Genomic DNA, 18,348 nt, shown 5'->3' on the forward strand with positions numbered 1-18,348 from the left:
AATCGAACTGGTCAGAGTATACATGAGCATGCAAAGAGCTCTGAAAATAACAGACTGAAAAAAGATGTATAGAGAAAAATGTACAGTATTCAATCCTTTATGATTACAATTCAGGTCTAATTAAAAAAAACACAACTATCGTACACAGAATTTAATGAACAACAAAGTTATCATCAGTGTAGCAAAATAAAATTTCTCACTTTAGTAGAAAGGTATGCTGGTGTACCCATGTACATACAAAGCTGTACTGTATGTATTTTTTATTTGAAAATGTAAACCTTAAAGGAAAAAAAGCAGATGTATGACAATAATGCATGTCAGTCACATCCTGTGACTTCTCTGGGGGAGGAAACACCCTCGCAGGTGTCACACATTCCAGCAGACGGGGGCAGGTGGCGGCACACTGACCTTTGCTGGCCATGCTCACGTTGGGCTCGTACTTCTCAATGAGCAGCTGTACCTGCTCGGCCTTCAGCGGCGGGTACAGGATCTCGTTAAGCCGTGGATCCCGCTGCTTGCTGTTTATGAAGTCGGTCAGCTGATCTACCATCAGATAGGGCCGACTCTTAGCGCCACTGTGGACGGGAGACAACTGTTAACATGCCCGTCGTGCGTATACAGTACAGTACATAACTAATGCTTAGCTGCTTCAATAGACAACTTATGATCACCATCATGGTTAGGGTTATAGGTTTACTGACTATAGATGGAACACAATAGTGTGATGTCATACCTGAGGTTACAGCATTCCCCATCCAAATTGTATATAAAATACAGTGAAATTGTTATATGTTGGGTGTATATTATGAAGTTGCCCTGTTTATTTATAACAATGGTTTGATTTATTTGTAGTTACTTTCAATTTAAATTTATTGATATTTGAGTTAATGGTTATGCAACAAACGCCTGATTAATAAATAAATAGTCAATTGTGGTTTTGATGGAAATTGGGTAAGCCCATTACAGAAGTGTTAAGGGGGTTTGCTGGTGATATGAATGAAAATTGTAGGGGAATACCCAACTGTGCTGGAAGGTTTCAGGTGGGCTATATCTGCTGTGGTTTTAAAAGGGAATTACTTGGTGAACTGGCAGGAGAGACTTAACCTGGGCATCCTACAATTAGGAATTAATGAACAAAACTATCATTCATCTGTTTAGATGGAATATTATTTTTTATAATGTTATTATAAATGACAGACATCCCTGGACTCTGCTTTCTGCTCGCATCTTCTGTCATCGACCTCTGAGCCCAGATCACCCCTGTAAACAGACTCTCCACAGCATACTACCCAGTACAGCCAAGCCACCTTGTTACAAGCTAGAAATATCAGTGAATTATACATATTTTATTGGATCAGAATGCAGAATCAGACAGTCCCTGGAGCAATTGGGTTTAAAGGTCATGTTCAAGGATCCAACAGTAAATTCATTCTTACGACCTTGGGATTTGAACCGATGACCTTCTGATCACAGGCACACCTGTAGAGCCACACACCACCCCACATATGAACATAACTGAGCATAAAACAAACCTTCTAATTAATTACAAAGCCGGTATTAGCTAACATTCACCTTTGCATCATTCCCTAGTCATATGCTGGATTTCTTGCTTAGCCAGATAACTTGTCAGATTTAAGGTACCCCAGTTTAAATGGCCTTTATCTTTATTCACTATTCATTTATCTGAATTCACATTCATTTAGCCCAGACTACCTTAAATCTAACAAGTTATCTGGCAAAGCAAGAAGTCCTGCTTCGTGATACAGGCAACTCCTTTATGGATTATCATCATTATTATCATCAGTCCCCACTGCGGCTGTAGCTGACATCGCTGCATTAATTTACTGAGAGCCTCAGAGCTGTTCCAAGCAAAAAATTTACTTAACTAACAGTTAACTTGACTTTGCTCCTGAACAAGGGATACGAAAGAGCCAAGGAAGTATCAAATCTCCGGTAACTAATAATACAAACATGCTTCTTAAATAATAAATAAGGAGGAATGGCTTATCGAGACAGAAATTATGCTGAGTGGTCGCCGGAGTATTCACACATTAATTGACTCAATAATTTAACAGATCCATTTTTTCTCCGTATTTATCATCCCTGCACATTGTTAACCAATTTCAATGTTATGCTGATAGTAATATTACTACACCCACTGTGAACCAGAATAAACCAACAGAAATAATTTTAACCAATAAATTACCCATTTAAATAAATGAATTAATGATTAAACCTCTCAAAAATGAAATCACTGATCTTACTATTCTGAGAAGATGGTGTCGATCTCTGGTCTTGGGCAGATGTTGCTTATGAAAACTCGAAAGATATCTGGTGTGAAATCATCCTGGGGAATTGAATCATTCTGGAGAAGACAGAGCAGACCAAAGTCACGGGAGAAAACCACTATGCAAAAACAAAACCACAAAATAGCCTTTAATGCTCCACTTCAGTGTAAGATGGTGCAGGCAGAAGAGTGGCAGGGATCTCACTGTGAGTGATTTCTGCATTGCCATGGAAATCGATGAACCACTCTAGCCAACACAAGCCGCAGTTAATGAAGCCCAGCTGGCCCTGAGTGGACATCGTATGGCATGAGTATGACTAGCAGGGTGCAACTGATTGGCTAATGAGGAGCTCTGCTTGTGTACAGCATTAGACACCATGGGCTTCCTGAGTTTGTGTCTTAAGTCTAGCATTTTTCAAAGTTTGAACTGTTTTTGTTTGTTTCTTCCTTAATTTAAAATGGTGCTGATCTTATTTTGTGTTTGATTTTTCAGTCTTTGTCTCGGCAAAACAACCACTGCATGGATAAACATACAGCCTCTCAAAAAAAACCAATCGACAGATTTGGGGTCGAAAACCATAATATTCAAGAGTATGTTTGAAAAGAAATCACACAGATGTTTTTGTCCTTTCTTGTGAAGATAAATAATTCAGACTCACTTAAATGAAAGTACATGGTAGCAAACACAGCTGTGATTTGATATGATTGTAAACACACTGGGACGCGGAGCGATGTCCAGGGTACGGCCACTAGCTGCGCCCTTCAGAGTGAGCACATATACAACCCCAATCGATGCGAGTATCAGAACCGCGGAGTCAGCCAAACGGACCTGCCCTCCAGCGCTGCGGCACGGCCTGGCAAACCTCAGGCAGTGCACACGGAAGCCGGCAGACAGAACCCAGTGACACCGGACTAATCCTCACCCTGCCTGAAGGAAGATTGCAGTTCTCCAGGGCCGTCTCCACACGCTTTCTGTCAGCAGAAAACATCCGGAAGATACTGCGGGGAGAGGGCAAAGGGGAAAAGCCATCACTATATACAGTATATATATATATATATATATATATATATATATATATATATATATATATATATATATATATACATACATATATACATATATATATACATACATATATACATATATATATACATACATATATACATATATATATATATATATATATATATATATATATATATATATATATATACACACACACATATATATATATATATATATACACACACATACATATACATATATATATATATAGGCCTACATACTGTATATATACACATAAGTAATGCTTTTTACCTTTCAAACTACCCTCATATAAAGTACAGGTTTTATGCTCCCATGCTACATATTTGCGTTTCTTCATTTTGAGAGGAGCCTGGACATCGATAAAAGCCAGTCAGGTAACTGACACTAAGCTGGGACAGTTCGCCCCCCCCCCTCTCCTGTGCTGTCCGAGAGCAGGGGAGGGAATTGAGCTGGTGGCCACTGGTCCACCAGGCAGCACTTTGGAGGTCAATCTCAGTAAGTGACTCACGACTTACTTCTTGACAGGAATGCGGCCCTCGGGGTTCAGCTGCAGTTTCAGCCTCATGTACCTGTTAGAAACAGCAGATGATGGGCGCAGGATGCTTCAAACTCTTCTGTTAAACAGGAAACTTTCATTTATCAGGCAAGCATTCAGAGTTCACAGCCCTAACATTAAGTCTGTGTGCACGGGTGTCTGGGTGGGGTGCGTTTCCGGATATCAGGTCCCATTTCCTTTTCCTTTCATTTTATATCTGGCCGCAATGTTTCAACAGATATGGCAGGCAGACTAAAAATAACCACCGCTATGCGAGATTGCAGTTAGCTACTAAATGAAATAATTCATAACGTACAGGAGAGTGCCCCCACTGGACAGCTCCTTAGAGCAGAGTCTCAGCGCTAATGTTTAAGTACGGCAGATCAGCAGAACAAAGACTGCTTTGCTGCTTTAATTTAATTTACTGACAGACAGTTCAGTTCATTTCCTACTCAGAAAGGTTACTGTGCAGCCCAATGCAGTTATGTTACGTTATGTAGTGTTTGTAAATGTTGTATTATAAGGTGCAGTTTATTCGTTTAAGGGGCCACCTTAGACCCAGATTGCAGCTAACCCAGTGAAGGACAGGGAACAAGCGTTTTTATTTTTAAATGTTTTGCTTACGTCCATTCCTCTGTTACGTTCAACACCAGAAGGCTGTCATTCATCATGGAGAGAAGCGACCTGTCATTGCTTTGTGTATATTCATGCAGGAATGGGAATGTCCATGTGACTGGGAGAAGGGCCACTCTGAACGAGGGATGAGGTGCTTTAGCAAGGCCGGAAGAACTGATCTGAATTTAAAAAGCAGCTGCAGTGAATGCTTTGGTCTGCTAGTAGCACATGGGTGGCATAAAAAGCTCAGAGGGGGCAGGCTTGTGTGCTCCGTCCCACGGGGATATGCCCCCTGTACAGGGTCTTTTGGGCAGGAGCTCAGACACATTAAAGAAAATATTCAGAGGCCAGTGTCATGTGACTACAGCAGGTGGGCTGGTCCGGGACACTAGTGGGGAGCGGCTGCGGATCTGCGCAGCTCATTCACGACAGAACATTCTGACGAAACCAGAGGAAAAATGTGATGCTTTAATACGAGGACATTGCAGTCAATTCAAGGGCCCTATGATTGTGTACTCCGGTCTAAATAAAGTGACCCATATGAGTCCCTGCTCAGGTTACTGCTGTTGTAGGAAGACAATGAAACCCAGAACCTGAGGGGTACAGTTTTGTTTGAGGGGAACTTGAGGACCTGATACGGTGCAAACGATTTGAGGAAAGAGGAAATTAAGGGCCTAAAATCCTCCAGACACCACAGGGCCCCAAAATAGCCCTTAACCTACACCCTGCAAATCCAGCCTGACTCAGCACTGCTTAAACCCCTGGATAGATTCTATCTCAGCGGACAGACTGAATTACCGAGGAAGCTGTGAGCACATCTGCCCTTTTCCCTGTTGCTGGCCGGTAGTATGAAAAGGTAAAAAATAAAAGCAGCCATGGCTGTCAGTGTGATGTGGGGAGCCGCGGAGCGGAAGCGGTCACACCGGCGTCACGGCTGCTTACACTTTCTCCAGGCACGACTCCCTGGGCATGTTCTGGGCTAGCAGGTTGGACGCCAGATCAAACAGCTCATCTGCCCACTCCTGGATTAAAGGCACAGGGGACAGAAAAATACGCCTGGTCCACTAGGAAAGTCACAGACAATGGCGGCCGGCTATCTGAAGTCTGGGAAGCATCTCATTTTTTATTCTGCTTGATGTGTCTGTCCTAAAGTACGCTTAAGTCTGACATGCACTTTACAAAACTACAGTCTTAACATTGAAACTGGCAAAATCAAAAATACAGAGTCACCAACGTGATGTGCAGACTATCATTAATAACATAAATATCAATTATCTTAAATATCCCAATACAACAATAAATGAGCAATTCTAATGTGCAATAATATTGATTCACTGACATCAGTGACTTCAATGTGATCCTTTCCCACTTAAAAAAACACTATAACTTTAGTGTTATAGTGTTACAGTAATTAACACAATAAGCATGTTTAAACATACCACAGACATACCAAGGAAATCAATCTGCAATATCATCACTCAAATTCAGTATCACGTTTGATTTTTGGTTACTCCCCATTGCAGTAAATGAAAACTCAATGTTAAAAAAAAGAAAACAAAAAGATTGAAAGAAAAGAATAAAGAAACTGCAGGATAACACCACGATTAATGGTTGAACAGGCGTTACCTTGGCGACCTCCTCCTGGAAGGCCATGAAGTTCATGTAGGTGATGTTCACCATGTCTGGGCCGCACACCACCGTCAGCATTTTGCTTTCTATCCGCCCGACCACATTCCCCATGTCCAGCAGTTCCCGCACCTTGGCATCCTACACACAGAATCACAATGCGTCAGCCTATTGCTAGAAACCATCCATCCATCCATCCATCCACTCACCACTTTTCCTGGTCAGCTTTAAGACCTGACCCATCAGACTGCAAATCCAAATCCTAAACAGTTACACAGCCTGCTGCCGTTTCTTACGTTTAAGAGTAATCCTGTATTGATTATCAGTTTAATTGAGTTTAAAACTGTGATTGCTTGAATCCTCTTATAGAGGTGCTGTGTTTTGAACGAAGAGAAGGCCTCCATGATCAGCTGCTGCTGAGTTGTTGTGAGCCCTGGTCTTATTCAGCAGAGGCTGGTGGCAACAGAACAGCGCTATCAAACTAGTCTATTTATGAATGAAACTCCTGGTCCAGGATGCTGATTGGCTTAAACAAGTTTAGCAATGTGTGCATTAGTTTAAATGTCACATCATAGCCTAAGTAACACTGGAGACACACCTACCTAATGACCCACTGTGCAAACGAAAGAGACTCTCACTCTGTAAAACTGTCAGCTGTTTCCGGACTCCATTTCGATGGTTAATGGTGTGTGGAAACAGCCCAGAGGAGGGGCAAAAACGATGATTGTGAAGGGCATTTGTCATTAACGGTATTGTGAAAATTCATTTAAAATGACACACTTGTAACATTAGCCAGAAATGGCAGAAATTGGGTGTTATTAATATACTGGCCATTTATTTTCTGAAGAAGGAAAATACGTAGCAATGTATTCAAAGCAGACTACAGCTACCGTTCGTAGTGATTTTACAAAGTAAAACATGACCTCTCGTGCCTTGTACTCTGCTTATAAAAGGAAATTCATTCTGTGTTACTGGGCTTTAAATCTGTCAATTAAGGCAGTTTAAAGATACAGTAAAATAGGAAGTGAGACAATGTTAGTTAAAGACAGGCAGATAGACATTAAATATAAATTACTGTTTATCCCAGAGTTAAATTCAGCAACTCATTAATGACACTCATTTTCTGTTGGAAATAAGCAATACTTCATTCAACAAAAAAGACAGGAACTTGTTGTTTGGGGAACATACAACATTTATAAAGACATTACTTAATTGCCACGACTCTGTACTTTTCACTTGGCATTTTTGTCCAGTCTTAACACATTTTCAACTGTGCTACATCCGACTTTTCCCAGACTAACTGCACTGTTCCCTAATGTGTTTTGTGCAGAATGGAAGACCCACAGAATACTACAAACCCTGAGAGGTGAGAAGATGACAATTTCCAAGAGACACTTGTGTGAAATGCCGATCTCTGAAATCTCTGCAGGAACACTTCGGGTCTGGGTGAACATTTCCTTTATAAAGAAAATTGTTTTCATCTAAAACTCCTGACCTTGTAAGATGTGTAAAACTGTTAAGCACAGAGAATAGAAATAGATTGTGATATTTATAAAGGACTTTGTGTTCCATATTTAAGCTCCTTCTGTAATTGAACTCACAATTAGGCTAAACAAAAGCCCTACTCCTATTTCACAGCCATCTGATTGTTTTATCACTTGCCTTCTTTGTAAAACCCTGACAGTCAGAGGAAACATGGGCATTACTTAAGGCATCGGGATGAGTCATTTTAATCTTTATTAACATACAGCGTCTTTCATAACCCAGCAATATTCAATGAAATCTAAATGACACCCTTAATTTGGCATTTAATTAAGCTTAACCAAAATACAGCACAAAATCCCCTTTACTTCTGGATACTTTACTTTTTTATCTATTTAGCAGGTGTCTTTATCCAAAGTGACATACATTTCCCGAGAGAGCAGGCTCAGTCTCGGGAGCAATTGGGGGCTAAGGGTCTTGCTCTGGAGAAAAGACAGTAAAATCACTCTGCTGACCCTGGGATTTGAACTGGTGACCTTCTGATTACAGGCAGAGCAATACACCACCTCAAACTACACATATACACCCATAGAAAAAATTAAGAGACCACAGGACAATTTTTTGTTTGACTCATTTGTCAATTTCTGGCTGTGTGTCTGTGAATAATATTTTTTTTTTGAAAACTGCAGCCTGGTTCTTTTCTGTTTCTCATTAACAAAGAGCTTTTTCCTTGTTTCATTGGACTTCAGTCCTGCTTCTAGGAGCCTGATATGAACTGTCCTAGCAGTGCACTTCACACCTGCACTTAATGTTTCCCATTCCTTTTGAAGGTCACTTGATGTCTTCAGAGGATTCATAAGAAACTGTCGGATAAGTTAATGGTCATCTCTGGCATTAGAATTTACCCGGCTGGCTTCTTGTGCACTGCTCTGTTAGTAGTTTTGAACCTGGAAGCAACCTGCTGTTCAGCGTAGCCTTCTGCCGGCAGACCTATTGAACCAGGATTTTAAAATGCAGATTTGTGTAAAAATATAAAGTGGTCTCTTCATTCTTTCTGCAGCTGTATACCTGTGATTGTGGTTGAGACGACACTCAGACTAACTTCCAGTTATTGGTATACTGTGTTCTCCACTGTATGTCACCAGAAAGACATCAGGAGAGCCAATCAGGTCTCTGTCAAAAAACATGACACGCTACGCAGAACAAAACATAAATATTTATAGCATTTTTTCATGGGATTCAGTCTTTATAATATATTTAGCATGAACTTAGTTTCATCTCTCTCTGAAACCATGCAAGTTTAAATATTTTTAATCTTGAAAACATAGTGAACTGAAAGTAGATTCTGAATGCATATTATGCTGGACTAAAACCTGGCCTTCGATTTGCTAATGTTTCTCCAATTTGTGGTGTTGAGGGTCCAATATAAACAGGCAGAATAATAATTCACTTTCATGCAGGATATTTTTATGTTATGTTAGCAAAAAATAACTAAAAAAAATTAAACAAATAAAGCTAAGTCTACTCACCTCAAAAAACTTAATCCATGCCACAAGCTCAAAGATTGAAGGAGTCAAGGGTATGGTATATGGCTCTGTTGGATAGGACTGTGCCAGTGATCAGAAGGTCACTGGTTCAAATCCCCATATTATCAGAGTGATTTCACCATTGGGCCCTTAATCAAAATCCTTTAAATGCCAATTGCTCCAGGGACTGGCTGACGATGGTTTTGCAATTATGCATCACTTTGGATAAAAGCATCTAAATAAAAAATGGATAAGATGCTGAAATCCGATATTGTGACATTTTAAAATGATTCTTCTCACCAGCCAGTGAAAGGAATAATGCATCACCGTGGTCAAACTATTTAAGCTCCCACAAACATAATATAAATCATAATTTTCATCCATCCGTGAGATGTGAATGAGGACTACCCCGTGTGGTACAAGCCAACAGAAGGGCTATTGGTTTGTACCAAACATTACAGCCCGTATCAAGGAGTCCAGATCGTCCAACACCCTGTTGGCGGTTCATGGTTTTTCCCTCCTCAGACCACTCTCAGTAGACACTCACCATGACTGACTGTGAGCTCATCACAAGCCTTGCTGGTTTCGGAGATGCTCTGACACAGTCATCTGACCATAATGATTTGGCAACATCAGTCACTCAGATCGTTATCCTTGCCCATTTTGTCTACATTCAACAAATCAACTACCGAAAGTACCATTTAATATATCCCAGACCTTGACACGCACCATTTTTACCAGTTAGTCAATATTATTCGCTTTACATGGGGATGGTCATAATGTTTTCATTCATTGGTGTATATGCACCAATATAAACAATATAGAAATTCTGCAAACAGATTTAAGCAAAATCATCTTACAGCTTAAATGTTACACCCTAAAAAAACCCTAAAAACCTAATAAAACGCTAATAGATTATTCTAATTTATACCAAAACCAAAGTTTGGCTTTTCAAAGACAACTAAGAGTCCACTGTAATATGCCTAATCTGATAAAGACAGCAATACAATCATGTTTCTGTGATTATTGCCCACCACATCGCTTAAGAATCTAATGCAGTGTTTCCCCTAGGTTTACAGCCAGCTTTGGGGGGTGGGGTGGGGGGGGGGGGGGGGCAGACGGACAACGACAGGATTCATGGTGCTCATGTGTTTCTTTTAATGACAGCAGTCAATATAACAACTAAACTAAACATCAGAACATTTCTTTTTATGACAATTATCCACAAAGTGTGCAGCGTTTGTCACTGCAGTATTTTTTTGTCTGCTTTTTAGGTGGTTGAAGCGACATATTTTCCGAGGCGTGCTCTCTGTGTGTGTGCGCACATGTCTGTGAGCGCATCGGGGCAGAACTCCACCATGCGCAATACAGAGAGCAGAGGAGAATTGTAAACGTGCGACCGTATAGACACAAAAATGACAAGCTGTTGTGTAAATAAGATAAATAACATAAGGCTATTTAGTTTGTTTAATAAAAGGACAATGTATAGACCTGTTCTATAGGAAAGGTAACCTTAAATGACTTCTGTTGTGATTTGGCGCTATATAGAAAATAAAATGAAATAAAATTAACGACCTTCAAGGAGGGGCGGGAGGTGTTGTTGGAGGGTGCGGGGGGGCAACCCCTAATATAATGGTAGGGGAAGCACTGTAATGATGTTCAAAACGACCTAGACAGGGAGTACAAAATAATCCTTATCAATCCTGATTTCTGGCAACATGCAGTCAATTAGCCTAACCCATGCGTGTTTGCTTAGCAAAGCCAAGCCAGCATCGTCACTCTGGACGGGCTCATTGCCATTTTCGCTCCTCTGTTGGCTCCAAACTTACCTCCGGCCATGTGCACAGATCACTCCTGGATGGCCTGTTTTGTAGGTCTCTCTTAGCTAAAATCACTACAACCAGAAACAAAGCATGCAAAGCCCTGTATTCAGAGGAATTTAACGTAGGCTGGCATGTGTCCAACTGGCCACTGCCAATAGCATACAAGGCACTTAGGTCCTGCAGAAACCGGTCAGTGATTGGGGAGCTTTGCCTTGCCTGTACCCAGCTCTAGACACATGAACATTGCACTCTATTTTTGCAGCTTGATTCAGGTGCTGCTAGGCCATGGCAGCAGCCCTAAAGAGCTTCAAGAAATACTGTCAGGTCTCACTTTCAGATATCTACTGTATAGTGACTGATACCCCCAGGTTGTTCTTCTGACAGTTGCGGATTCTTCGTACCTGTACCACTTAAGGGACTTGGGGACTTCCTCAGTTAAACCCAAACACAGACTAAAAAAGAAACACACTGGAATTCCTGCCTGTAATTTGGAAAGCGAAACATGGTGTAATTGGCATTTTTGTTCCAGTTAAATGTTTGCAGGCCTGCCTTTCATTTCCCATATCATCGACCAGCAGTTTACAGCCGGTATTAAAATGACGGGCATCCGGTGAAGATAGCATCTACGGTCAAGAACTCCGCTTAATACTCCGACCCATAACTAGGTAGCTAAATGCTGCCGCATGTCTTTTACCTCATAAATATCAAATGCATCAACAACAGTGCTCCCACCATTCAAATTAAGGGCACAACAGACATTGATTTAAAACCATCGGGCTCTCGGACAGGATGACCAATGCTCACGTTTTGCAAACCTCAGAGCATTCGTAAAGATGGATGTTTCCGTGGGGCTGTCTATTAAGAGACCCATAAGCACTTATGTGGAAAAATGATTTCAGTCAACGATGTGTCTGCCCTGTGGTCACTATTTTGGAGCAGCTCAAGGTTGCTACTCAACCCTCCACTGCAGGCTAGGGCAATTATTTTCCATGGAGGGCCAAGCTTCACTGCAGCTGCAGGGGCCACTTTTATATGATTATGTCCCATAAAAGCGATAGTAATAGATTTATTAGAATTTACTTTTCCTTTGTCTAACTTGTACACTTAGTATTAATTCAACGAAAAAATGTGGCCAGACATCTCTCTATCACACTTTTTGAATGAGGAAAAGATACATCAATGCACATGGCTGCCAGGACTGTTTTGGAGATTCAGTGACATTCATGAGTTTGACATTGTCTCCTCCTTGATTGGCAGGCAACACCTCAAACTACAGTCATTTATCATTTGATGACAAGAAAGGACCTTGAACGTGTTGAGTGGGTGGGCCTGGATCTTCAAACCGCAGCTATCAAAAAGGACCCATTTGCAGTTCTAAAATTTAGTTGTTTGCATTGCATTTGTAAAAATACATTCAGGAGAGGCTGAATGGTTAAATAGCAAGCTGAATAAAACCTCTCTTATTTATGAAAGCCTCAACTTTTTAAAACTTGAATGAGATGAATTGTTTATGAGAGAAGCTCCAGTCAGAGCCGGAGACAAGCCCGTGTCATCAGATTTGAACTTGATTTTTAGCCCTGACTCAAAGGTGACACTGATTTATGAACAGAGCTAGACTGCATTCTGAAGAGACCTCCGTTTATTCTGTGGGTTCAGTAAATATTGTTTCATATTTTGCCACTGCGAGACTAAAACAAAAATCATGGCGGGGAGTTTCACAGCAGTCCTCTCTCATCACACATGGTAGCAGCTGTTCAAAGCCCAAGCTAAAGTTAGGAAAACAAATGAGAAAGCAGAGCAGATGGGACAATTCAACCACCATGTGGAGATACAGTCAATCCTCCAGTCTATTAGGCCACAACACTGCCATGAAGCCAAGAGCCACAACCAAGGAGCCTGACCTGGAAATCCCTGGTCAGCCGGGAGAAACAGAAGTGACCAGGGCCTTCAACATAGAGCCTGTTTGTGGTTCCTCTGGTGTTTGGAGGCACTCAGAGGTTGTTAGGTACAGCCTGCAGGATGACAGCCAGTCAAGGTTTCATGTGTTGACGGAGCAGCTTCTGACCATAAATGAATAAAATAATCTTTTATTAGATGCTCATGATGCTTTATTTGCCACTTGCACAAGACAAGTACAGGTACCTTGGAATGCTCCTTTTCATAAATCCTGCAGATTATTACTGGGTGGATTTCTCATGAACTGAATTTTACTGTAGACTTTAGTTTTGAATTCCGCTGGATTACCCTTACTGGTTGTTTTGGACATAGCTGCTCTCCCAGTGAGTTGCCCTGCTGTTTTGACTGTGTAGATTTTCATCTGCCCGCCTGTCCTACTGCATTCCCTTATTTGTTCAATCTCCCATTTGTGTTTTTACGGCAGTCTGCGCTTGTGTTTCCTTGCTGGTTCTGACAAGCAATCACAGAGAAAGTGACCTAATTTCATCGTGATACAAAATGTGTCACTGGCAACACGTTGGGTCTTAAATTATATCAAACATTTGTCATCAGGGAAAGTTATATTGCGATAATTATTGTCACATTGCACAGCCTGTGTTCAGGGGCCCAAGGGTGAAATCGCTCTGCTGACCCGGGGATTTTAACCAACGACCTTCCAATCCCATGAATGGCATCCTAGCTCGCTGAGCTACACACTGCTAGGGTAACAGTGCTATACCCATTTCACAGTATACCACGCTATGAAAATTGATGGTTATCATGTACATTTGCTTGTTACTGGAAGAATCTCACCTGTGCATGGAAATCTAATCGGCCACCTGTCAGACTCGACAAATGGCACTGTCACACGAAATCTCTTCTACCCGATCCAGACCACCTGCCTGATTTATACCTTGCATTGCGTACACCGTATTCATATATTTTCTGGCATTGTCTGATCTGTTCATTCGGCCATTTTACGGTAAACCACACTGCCTACAGTAACAGCAAACTACAGTGCTTGCCTTATTTAGCATGAATTGGTGTTTATGATTCTGCTAACTGGAAATATTACCAAAATATCCCATGTCTGAAATTTTTATTTATATTTTCATTTTCAAATTGCTGCTATCCAGTGATATGATATTTGGTATACTTTGGTTTACTCTGAACTGACATATTAAATTTGGTGTATTTGCATTTGTTGCAGCCATATTTAAATTCCCCCAACCTAACCCCTATAGGGCTGCTTTGGAGAGTACAGTAAGAGCAAGGTAGCCAACTTGTGCCCAGAACTTATGAAAATATGTATACGTATATGAAGACATAATTATTACCTAACTAAATTTACAAATGAATAACCATTTTAAAAATAAGATTTTAACATTGTTTCTCTAGTAATGATGTGCAGATTGGGTTCTGCAAACTGCTTCACCTGCCGCTTTAAACACTGCAGTAACTAAACTATTAATTACTTAAAAGAAAACTCACATCCAGACAGCATAAATCAATGGCAGATTATGGCAGACACAGTATGGCACAGTATGTGGAGGGTTTAACATTTTGAGAAAAGGCCCGTGATTCCGAATACGGTGAGCCGCACCAGGTGGCCCATGGTTTGTGCCGTTTACTCAGTGACAACACTATAAAAAAATTAAAGCTAACTGAAATCAATTACACACTGCAGACACTTATATGGAATTTAAAAAGGTCATGCTTCTCATTGGTCAGGTGTTGAACAGTACGGTTTCATGCTGTGGGGGGTCGACTGGAGCTGACAGGCTTAACAATCGCTCGTTAAACTCGGCAATCAAAAACTTAACACCTTATCAGTAAGATCCTCTGATTAAAAGGCACACAGCAGGTGGTCTGGTTTTGATGAGTGAAATAATCTTGCTAAATATTACCCAAGAAAATGGCTCACTTTAAGACATTTAATGACCTCCAATCAAAAAAATATTCCTCATTATCTGGGCAGCAATATCCATCCAGTGCCTATTCACTCTGGTAGATCTTTCTGGAATAACCTGTGGATGCAGCAAGCTATCCACAGGTTCATCTCTCAGATCCCTGCTTTCCCAATGCTCAAAAGATCAAGATCTAAATTTAAATCGCAGATTACCAACTGAACCAACCTCCACCGGAGCACCGCGAAGTCCACACAGCATTTTCTAAAGTTCAAACTTCATGCACCGTCAAGCTTTGCCATTAGCCGCCATGTCTGAAGACCATTAATATTTGAAAGTAAAATGCATCATCTAAGTAAAAAAGAAAAAGAAAAAAAAGAATCCATTGAATTTTAATCCAAGCCTTTGTGACACTGAAAAGGCCCATTATAGGAACAGGAGAAGAAACCCGGTTTCGCTTGAAAACTCAACTGTCCCCTAAATCATCAGACACCTATCAGCTGTGGCACAGTATGTCTTCCGTGAAGCATCGATTTCCCGTTAGCATACCAAGCGCTGCTTTTCATTGTTTAGGAAATGCATCTGAGGAAGGACTGAAGTTTATGTTGTCAGCAAGCTGAGTGATCTAAAATCACTTCAGAAAGATTCTGATGTATTATGAACTACAGCTCACCACCAGCCTGTATCGCTACTTAATGGCCTTTTCACATCGAAATCAAATTTAAAAATCCATTTTGTATAACCAGTGGGACTGTTTGATGTCTGTTAGCCCCCTGTCATCATACAAAGCTACACTAAAATATCTGCACAACATACCATATATTTCATACACATTAATGTTGTTGTTTTAACCTCAAGCTGCAGGTGGCCGTGACGTTTGCCTGTTTATTTGCAGGTGCTCTGGCTTTCCATTTAACAGCTGCTGCAATTAAAATACCATGCTAATTGCTGTTAAAAAAAAGCCATGCCACAACACTGTGCCCCTGCTTTAATTTTTAAAGGCATTAAAAGCATTACTGTCACCTTAGTGAACATAATCTCTTTCAAAGACAGCAGGGTGACATGAATTAGGGCCGGTCATACCGGAGACAGGTGACAGCCCACTGGTTGTGTTTGTGTGGCATAGTTTTGCCCAATACACATGTGCTTCTGTTTACGGAGGATTTCTTGGATGCCGTATCAAGTCTCTGCTTGACACGTGAAAATCTCTTCAGACATAAAGCCAGGAGCACCTTAGCATCAAATGTGATTTCAGCTGGAAACAGCCTGTGGTTCTCTCTCTGAAGTCAGACGTTTCCTCTTAGAAAGTATGACAGTGACTCTTTAGGTGTGTCATGATCCATGGCAGCAGATCCACATAATGCTCAACCTAAACATGGAAATAAAATTCACAACGCTTTGTCACTTTCAGCAAATGCCTTGAAGCTCTTATGGTGTTGGTTAGAACCCACCATCTTTTGCATGTAATGCTCACATCATAAATCCACTATACCTTGTCATGTGACCAGGTTTAGTTTTACTCAAGAGCATCCAAAACAAAGATGGAAGACAAAGAACCCATACAACACTGCAGAAAACCAGACCACCACAGCTAAACAGATTAACATCTATGTACCAGCAGCATCAAAATGGAAGCAAACAGCAACAGCAATAGCCACCCTTTTGCTGATTGTAGATTTCAGGATAAATGGCAGTCATGCTCCTTTGGAAGAAAATGGCAGGGTAGAAAAAATGCAACACAAACTTTGCAGCATGTCTACTATCATGTTCAGAGTAGATGGAAATACTGGATTATTTTATTGCTCCACGGCATACCACAGTGCAGAGCACCAGCAAAGGCCAAGGTAGCAGAAATTAAACAACTTGATTTATGAAACAACAAAAGGAACGAGGGCACTTTAAGTAAAGCAAAAAACTAAAAATTAAAACCTGTGAAACAGACACAGATAATAAAAAAAAACCACACTGGCACACAAAGAACTCATCTCCCTCTCCACCATCCCCTTCTCCTTCCAGTTGACCCACTAAATAACAATAACAAGCTATTTAAGCTAACAAGTGCCGGCTGGGTTTCATTAACCGGGTTGCCTGTAGGCTTAAGGCTGGTCATAATTCGCCAACAGACCTCCAGCCCTGTCCCGCTCCCAGCGTCTCACAGCTTAAATGAACCTCACAATGGCTGCTTATGGACCATTACATTTATGGATCATTACATTACATTGACATTTATTTATTTAACAGATCCAATTGTCCAAAATTGTCCATACAAGAAAAAAGAGAGAACACCACAAATATACAACCCTCTAGGAACCAACTCAGGTACAAGTGCCATGAGGCTGAGCTTCCAATATGTGACCACTAACAAGTGCAAGTTAGCAAAAGAGCAAGAGCTTTACAAAGCTATACAGTTTTGGTGTATGGCTTCATATGGTCAGAGGTCTGTGTCCGCATCTGAAGTCACCAGTTCACATCCTGTGGCCAGAAGAGTATTTGTATCATGTTAGCACTGAACAAGGCCCTTAAACCAAACTGCACCATGGATGCCTACTGATCCAGCTCTCTGACCCAAACCTGTCCTCACCTGTACATTATTCTGGACAGAAGCATCCGGTAAGGAAATGCAACGTATACTAAATATTGTTGACAAATCTTTTATAGACTGCCCAGGAACAAAGGAAGACTTAGGCCTAAGCTTGATTTTCATAAAGACAAATTCGAAGAATCTCGTGGTACTGCTGTTGAAATATTATAAAAGCTTGCCTTTATGGTGATTAAACAAATCATAAATCAAGAGAACTCGCACCACTTTGTTTAAAATGAAGTAAAAGCGAAAGTTGTAGCTGAGGGACTTGAAGCCCAGGAGTTAAGTAATTGACTCCCAGCTCAGCACTTTTCACACCGTCGATCTGAGGCTCCATGACACGGCCCATATCAGCATCCCAGGGAAGACAGCCAGCCGGCCCTCAACCCGGGGGTGGGCAGGCCTCCCACCTCAGCAACATCTCCGAAGCTAATCGATAGCGCTGTGACGCACCCGATATTCGCTGGAGCCTTCAGATTTACGAGCTCCTGATCTACACTGGGGCAGATTCTCATATTCGTTAGCAGGATTTTGATGGCAAAAAGACTTAATTAAGATGCTTTCACACCTATTCCATAATGTTATATCAAACCAATCCATTTAATGCATGGTAAAGGACTGAATTAATGACTGAAAGTGATCCTTCAGCAAATGAAAGGAGGACCATTTCTCCAGACATGTTGCTGTGTTAGCAGACCATTTTGCCTGAAAATCAGGTTAAACACATCTTGTTACTGTCTGACCTTTTTGTCATTCACTGAAATCTACATATCATAGTTTAACTCAAAACCTCTACTCCCTTTAAACATATAGTTCGAAAATATTCTGCCTATGCTTATAATACTTGGATACTGTTTAGCAGGTAGGTAACTCACCTACATCTCTAGTTTGTTAGGGTCTTGGAGCTAGCTGAAGCTGCTATGGAATAAAGAACCCAATATCTCAGGACAGCAAAGTGCTAATAGCTAACTAACGAGTTAAAC

The 18,348-nt window shown here is 41.0% G+C and overlaps 1 protein-coding gene across 5 annotated transcripts in view; it reads right to left on the reverse strand.

Annotated features, from left to right (window-relative positions):
• LOC111837852 (1-phosphatidylinositol 4,5-bisphosphate phosphodiesterase beta-1-like) overlaps positions 1 to 18,348 on the reverse strand; it is a 118,799-nt gene that overhangs the window by 50,487 nt on the left and 49,964 nt on the right. For all 5 annotated transcript variants that reach the window (XM_023800265.2, XM_072702801.1, XM_072702802.1 and 2 more), the window contains 6 exons: positions 6,112 to 6,252; positions 5,428 to 5,507; positions 3,851 to 3,904; positions 3,211 to 3,286; positions 2,265 to 2,365; positions 409 to 575 (listed from right to left, as the gene is read on the reverse strand). In XM_023800265.2, coding sequence (XP_023656033.1) covers positions 409 to 575; positions 2,265 to 2,365; positions 3,211 to 3,286; positions 3,851 to 3,904; positions 5,428 to 5,507; positions 6,112 to 6,252 — 619 coding nt within the window. The remainder of the gene's footprint in view (positions 1 to 408; positions 576 to 2,264; positions 2,366 to 3,210; positions 3,287 to 3,850; positions 3,905 to 5,427; positions 5,508 to 6,111; positions 6,253 to 18,348) is intronic.

Source organism: Paramormyrops kingsleyae, chromosome 19 (assembly GCF_048594095.1).
Source record: "Paramormyrops kingsleyae isolate MSU_618 chromosome 19, PKINGS_0.4, whole genome shotgun sequence".
Lineage (NCBI taxonomy): Eukaryota > Metazoa > Chordata > Actinopteri > Osteoglossiformes > Mormyridae > Paramormyrops > Paramormyrops kingsleyae.